The 7,292-nt window shown below is 38.8% G+C and overlaps 1 protein-coding gene across 1 annotated transcript; it reads left to right on the forward strand.

Moving 5' to 3' along the window:
- Nucleotides 1–957: 957 nt before the first annotated feature.
- LOC149007533 (omega-3 fatty acid desaturase, chloroplastic-like) lies at nt 958–4,352 on the forward strand. Its single transcript, XM_089166239.1, has 8 exons — nt 958–1,826; nt 1,941–2,030; nt 2,154–2,220; nt 2,308–2,400; nt 2,496–2,681; nt 2,761–2,841; nt 2,996–3,133; nt 3,251–4,352. Exons 1-8 carry the CDS (start codon nt 1,279–1,281, stop codon nt 3,440–3,442), a joined length of 1,395 nt encoding a protein of 464 aa, XP_089022365.1. The 5' UTR covers nt 958–1,278; the 3' UTR covers nt 3,443–4,352.
- The last annotated feature ends 2,940 nt before the right edge of the window (nt 4,353–7,292 follow it).

Here is a 7,292-nt window from a genome sequence, read left to right on the forward strand (position 1 = left end):
TCCTGCGTTTCTTGGAGAAAGGGAGAGAGAGATGGGAGACGCCATTTCTGGAAAACTTACGTGATGCAATCATACTCAATTATACGGTGGTTACCAAAATATATAACCCTATTTTGTAACCGCCCTAATAGTGAGTTTTCAAATTTGCCCTTGGGCATTTAATTTATTAATTACATTAATAAATTTCAACAATATGTAATGACTAACTCAATAGAAGAACTGAATTGATATTGTATTTGTTCTTTGTATTCTATATTTTCTCTTTATTTTATAACATCATCCACTTATAGCAAATCTGTTACTATTTCAGTATTCAAAAATGAGATTAAAATTTTAATATCGTACTCAAATACTAGCAAGACTCATATATTTGACTTTTAATAAGATACAAATACCTCAAGCTTTAACAACCCAAAAAAAAAAAAGATTTTTAAGATTAACTCCACACGTGGATTCAATAAAATCTATGAATCAAGCATTTGAACACAAATGTGACCAAACAATATAATATTTGCCAATGGAAGGATAGTACAGTGGTTGAGAACCTTATCTTTCATTTGGGAGATTGTGGGTTCAAACCTTACTACCCGCATATGTAATATCTTATTTCCAATTTCCCTATAAATATAAAGCGCTTTTGTAACGAAAACAAAAAAAAAGAGTGTTTGAAAGTTAACTTCCTGTGGGTTCTTGTTTTTTTAATTAGTTTTCACGAACTTCACATTTTTCCCAGTTTCCCACTTTCTCTGAAGCAGCAAAATTATGATACTCGGACGGCGATTTCACAATTAGTCGTAGTCAAAATCTGAAGAGAGAGAGAAACTGGAAATGTTTAATTTCAAATGGAATTCCAACTCGAAACAGGCCTTTAATTTTCTAAAAGTAATATTTGTTAAAGGCTCTCAGACTCGTTTTTGTGAATTCCTGGCCTTATATTTATACCCAACACAGCAGCCTTCAATCCACAGACGAAACCCAAAACGTGAGGTTCTTGTGGTAGCAAAGCAAAGCAGAGGAGAAGAGAAAGACAAAAGCCCATCTCAAGATTTTAGGCTCTCCTTATCTTCTTCCCAATCCTTTGCAACTTCATTGTGGTTGTTTTGATTATCAATTACATAGAATCAGAATGTTTTCTCATCTCTCCCTCTGAATGCTAACTTGGGTTTCCCGCACAATCTGAAACTCTCTGCTTTTCTACCATTTATTTTGTGGACGTCCCCTTCGTTAGGCACTGAATTAAATATCCAACTTTTCTTTTCCCCTTCATCTGGGTCGGTAATGGCGAGCTGGGTTTTGTCAGAATGTGGTGTCAGACCCCTCCCTAGGGTATTTCCTAGATCCAGAACTCGATATTTATCTAAGGAGATCACCAAGTGTAGATTGCCCGAATGCAGGAGAATTTTTTCTTATCGTTCTGCAGATCTCAATCGGTTTGCGATCTCTCTCTCAGGTTGTGGTTCTAGAGGTGGAGATTGGGGTTTGAAGGTAAGTGTTCCTATGAGGGTTCCATCTATAGATGGTGAAGATAGAGAAGAGGAGAAAGTGAAATTTAATGGAGTGAATCAGATTAATGGGTCTGGAGAAGAAGATGATTTCGACCCAAGTAATCCTCCTCCCTTTCGTTTGGCCGACATTCGAGCTGCCATACCCAAACATTGCTGGGTTAAGGATCCATGGCGTTCAATGAGCTATGTTGTTAGAGATGTGGTTGTGGTTTTTGGTTTGGCTGCTGCTGCTGCAGCTCTCAACAATTGGCTTGTTTGGCCTCTCTATTGGGCTGCGCAAGGAACCATGTTCTGGGCTCTCTTTGTTCTTGGCCATGATTGGTAAATTAAATCCCTTGCTTTGTCAGTTTTGTGACTCTTGGGTTTTTGACACATACCCTGCTTTTAATTTTCATGTTCTTGATGCAATTGTTTTTGGAACTTTGATTTTTGCAGTGGCCACGGAAGTTTTTCCAACAACCCACGTTTAAATAGTGTTGTTGGGCATATCCTCCATTCCTCAATCCTTGTACCCTACCATGGATGGTATGTTCTGTTAAAGTTTCTAGTTTTTTCCTCACCGTCTTCTTTTGATGTGTAAGAATGCGGTTTTGAGAAATTCTCAGACTTTATGGCTTCAGGAAATCTGACATTTGGAGAATGCTGCAGGAGAATCAGCCACAGAACACATCATCAGAACCATGGACATGTGGAGAAGGATGAATCATGGCACCCGGTTGGTGACTTTCACTCTCTGCTTTAGTTTCTGTCTCTGGAGTACCTAATTACCTACAATTCTGACCCTTAATTTTTTATTCTGCAGTTACCAGAAAGGATCTATAGTGGGTTGGATGACCTTACCAAAAAGATGAGGTTCACAGTGCCTTTCCCTTTGCTTGCATATCCAATCTATCTGGTGAGTACTACTCAATGCTGGGCAACAACCCACCATAGCTTGAATTTGAAGAACCATAATTGATTCTTTTCTTGCTTGGTTAATTTGGTTTACAGTGGAGTAGAAGTCCTGGAAAGACAGGATCCCATTTTGATCCCAACAGTGACCTCTTTCTTCCAAGTGAAAGGAATGATATTCTCACCTCCACCCTGTGTTGGTCGGCAATGGCAGCGTTGCTTGTAGGTTTGAGCTTTGTTGTTGGACCAATTCAAATTCTTAAGCTTCATGGGATTCCTTACATGGTAGGTTCACTTTCATTGTTGTTGGACCAATTCAAATGCTTATCCTGTGTTTGTTATTACATTTTGCTTTGAATTGCAGGTTTTTGTCATGTGGCTTGATCTAGTGACATACTTGCATCACCATGGCCATGAAGACAAACTTCCTTGGTATCGTGGGAAGGTAAGACCAATGAAGTTTCAGTCTTTCCCCAATCCCCTTGGCCCTTACAATGATGAGAAAATGCCTCAAAGAAGTTACTATTTTATGTTACAATTGTGGGAGTCTAGTTTGTGCCTGATTTTTTATTGAGTTATCCTACTTCTGCACTGGACAGGAATGGAGCTACTTAAGAGGAGGGCTAACTACTATTGATCGTGATTATGGATTGGTTAACAATATCCACCATGATATAGGAACTCATGTGATCCACCATCTCTTCCCACAAATACCACATTATCACTTGATTGAAGCGGTGAGTTTCCGTTACCCAATTCCCCTATGAAACAACTGAAGCTACCAAGCAATAGCAGCAAGGCAGTTTTTCAGATTAACAAGTGATCCTGACTGGTTGTTCTTTGTGACAATGCAGACTGAAGCAGCTAAACCTGTTCTTGGGAAATACTACAGGGAACCCAAGAAATCCAGTCCTCTACCATTTCACTTGATTGGATCTCTAATAAGAAGTATGAAGAAAGACCACTTTGTTAGTGACACAGGGGATATTGTATACTACCAGGCTGACCCCAATCTTTTTGGATCTTTGGGGAAGAAATCAGAGTAGAAGAAATTATTCAAGCTTAGCTGAACAGGGGATGATTCTAACTAAAAAAGGGCGTACCCAGAGTAGAAGGGGATGATTCTAACTAACTACTTAAAATTATTTTAAAGCAAAATCCTGTGGAGAAGACACTTCCAATCTACTACCCAGTAATTATTTTGCATAATTTTCTTGTAAACTCCTGAAGGGGAGATATGTTTAGTATTCCTCACAGAGACAGTTGAGTCCTGAACTGGGAAAAGCCTGGGTTGTGAGTGCCTTTGGTATGTAATATTATTTGATTGTTAGTGGGTGTTCCCTAGTGAAAGTAAGCAAGAAATCCAGGGAACCCAAGAAATCCAGTCCTCTACCATTTCACTTGATTGGATCTCTAATAAGAAGTATGAAGAAAGACCACTTTGTTAGTGACACAGGGGATATTGTATACTACCAGGCTGACCCCAATCTTTTTGGATCTTTGGGGAAGAAATCAGAGTAGAAGAAATTATTCAAGCTTAGCTGAACAGGGGATGATTCTAACTAACTACTTAAGCAAAATCCTGTGGAGAAGACACTTCCAATCTACTACCCAGTAATTATTTTGCATAATTTTCTTGTAAACTCCTGAAGGGGAGATTTGTTTAGTATTCCTCACAGAGACAGTTGAGTCCTGAACTGGGAAAAAAGCCTGGGTTGTGAGTGCCTTTGGTATGTAATATTATTTGATTGTTAGTGGGTGTTCCCTAGTGAAAGTAAGCATTTGTAGTTGTTTATGCTGGAATTATTTTTTGTTTTCAGCAAGTTATGATTATTTTCAATCAAAAGATTGAGTTGGGAGCAGAAAGAAAGATATTTTCCTCTGTTTTTCTTTTTAGGTTGTTACTTCTGTTCCTTGTTGATTGCTCTGTTCCTTTACCATTTCCATCTTTTATTGTCTGTTGGAGCCTTTTCTTCTTACTCATTGATAATGATGCTAAGGATTAGAATTGTGGACATGTTCTTTTCTCAGGTCAGACAATCTTTAATATCTTGGAATCTTGGATAGTGTCCATTACTCCAATTGCAGAAACCGATTAAGACCACTTACCAGGAATAGACAAATGGCTGTCCTTGTCTCATGGATTGAATGGTAACAGAGATGAGCATGCTTCACATGCTCAACCATACAAAGGGAAGCCCCTGCCTCCTTCACACTTAAGGGTGTCAAAACCTAACCCGAATCGTTAAAACCTGACCGACCGGCCCGCTATAGTCCAAACCGGCCCGAACCGAAGCTTAATGGACTGTGTTTGGGCTGAACAACCTCAGCCCGCAATGGTTCGGGCTGGGCCGTGTGGCCCGTTAGCCCGAACCGTTTGGCCCGAATCCGAACCAACTCGTTAAACCCGTTATAAAGAAATAAATTAAATTAAATTTAAATGTAAAAGACAAGAAAACCCCCCAAGTATCCATTGTTTTCCTTAATTATTTTGCTTTGGAATATACAAACATCAAACTTGTCAAAGCTTTCACCATTTGGAAGATGGGCTTAGTAAATATTTAGCAAATGTATTATCATTTGAAAATCTTTTAATGCTTTCTTTTGATTTATTTTTACGAGTATTAAGAAGGGAGAGGAAAATAAGCAAAGACAACCCACTAAAATTCATTAAGATGACATCTTTCTTTTGTATATTAGTATCTATTAGTTCTTTAAGTTTTATTTCTTTGTAGAAAAAAAGTTTTTGATTTTAAACACCCAACACAAAAGACTTGGAGATAACTTAATGGTTATATGTGTTCACATACTCTTGATAAATTTCACATATCAATAAGGTACTCAAAACATACCGCTAATAAAACCAAACCCAAACCGTTAGTAAACCCAATTCTAAACCGTTAGCCCAAACCGTTAGTCAGCCCGAACCCAATCCGCATCGACCCGAAACCGTTATTTTTTTAATGGGCCGTGTTTGGGCTGAGTGTTTTTCAACCCGAAATCATTAGGCCCGGCCCGAAACCGGCCCAACCCGAACCATTGACACCCCTATTCACACTACAATGCTTCTGTAGATTTCTGGGAATTGAGGGGACCAACTAAAACTTTTTTTTTTTTTTAATGAAAATATTCTGAAGATGTAGTTGAATTTTACTTAAAACTGGTACAGATGAAACCTCGTTTCCCAGAAAACATCTAATTGTCATCTTTGGGGATCATTAAATTATTATTTGTGGTAGTTGTTTGGATTATGAGAAACTATTTTAAGGATGCCAATGGGATGCTTGATATACTATTTAAAAGACTTGCTTGTACTGTTGAAGTAATTTACTTGATTGCTTTCACGTTACAGGTTCTCTTTATATATAGCAAAGAAAGAGTTTTAACTCTATTGGAGACTACAATGGTCACAAGGTAGGTGAGATGAAGTAGAACTGATCAAAAGAGGTTTGAGTCAGGTGAAACTCAATAGTTGAGATAAGGTGAAACTCAAGAAGACTGGGTAAGGTTGGATTTAGAGACCCAATGCTTCACGTTTCATTGAGTTGGTTAATACCCTCTCTCAAACTGATGGGACTATTTGTCACATTGAGTTTGGCCCGTAACTTCTTGAACCGTGGTGTAGTTAAGCCTTTGGTGAATAAGTCTGCAATTTGATCATGAGTGGAGACGTACTACACCTGCAAATCCTTGCGAGTCACACTGTCCCGAATAAAATGATAATCCACTTCAATGTGCTTTGTCCGTGCATGAAAAACAGGATTGGCCGCAAGACTGGTAGCACCTATATTATCACACCAAATGAGTGGTACATCGCAGATGAAGATGCATAATCCTTAAGAAGTTGGTGAATCCAGGATAATTCGGCAGCATTGACAACAAGGGCACAATACTCAGACTCTGTACTTGAGCATGAAATGACAGGTTGTTTCTTTGCTACATGTTGATGCGGAATCTCGCTCGTCTTTCCCTGTCACAAACCTGCAAAATACGAGCTCGACCTTTGGGGGTCGAGGTACGTCTCCGACGAGCAAGTCAGTACCAATAATAAGATCTCAACTACTCAGTAGTGAATTCAAGTAATTGATCTCTCAGAATATGAATGCTTACCCCCTTATGTTTACCTGAGGTACTTATATAGTATAAGATGGTAGAGTTGTATTTGGAATATAACTCTAAGATGAGTTGTTATAGGAAAGTAACTCTTCAAAGAGTTCTTTACTTGACTTGTCTTCCCTGAAGTTGATAGATAATAGAAGTTTACTTTGACCGGGTTCTTTTGAGTACGTGGTCGATCCTACCACAGGTATCCTGGTCGAACCATACTCAACGAAATCAGTGGCCGGCCCGTTCAAGCCTCGTTTAGACCGAAGTATGTATAATGACCATTTTTATCAATAACATAAGCCCCCCAGTCCATTGAGGTCGAGCACCATGTACTCGGCTCAAGGGATTATTTCATTTCCGTAGATGGAGAACTTGCTCAGAACGACTAGAGTCTTTTTGTTGAAAACGGTAACGTCCCACTTATGAGCAGTCGTCATTTGCGCACATATTTCGATGCATGTTCTTCGAAGTCTATACGCGATCGTCACGTGTCAGAGCTGTCATATCGCATTAAATGCTTTCAATATGATGAAGAGACTCTTCATCTCCCACTGTCCACATGTGTGTCATCATAGCCATTGGATATGAATTTTTAGAAGTTCCAAATTTTTACCGTTGATGATACATGATACATTTATAGTAGTCCTTAGATTAGAATCTAAGGCTATATATATATATCTTCCTCTTTCTTCTATCTTCTTCTCATTTCTGCTTCTAGGCATCGTTTTTCTGCGACTGTGGATTTTTCTCTGTTCGAGGCCTGTCGTTTCCTTTGCTTTAAGCTTTGGT

The sequence above is a fragment of the Hakea prostrata genome, chromosome 8, assembly GCF_041222555.1.
Source record: "Hakea prostrata isolate BN-2017 chromosome 8, UWA_Hpros_2, whole genome shotgun sequence".
NCBI classification, from domain to species: Eukaryota; Viridiplantae; Streptophyta; class Magnoliopsida; order Proteales; family Proteaceae; genus Hakea; species Hakea prostrata.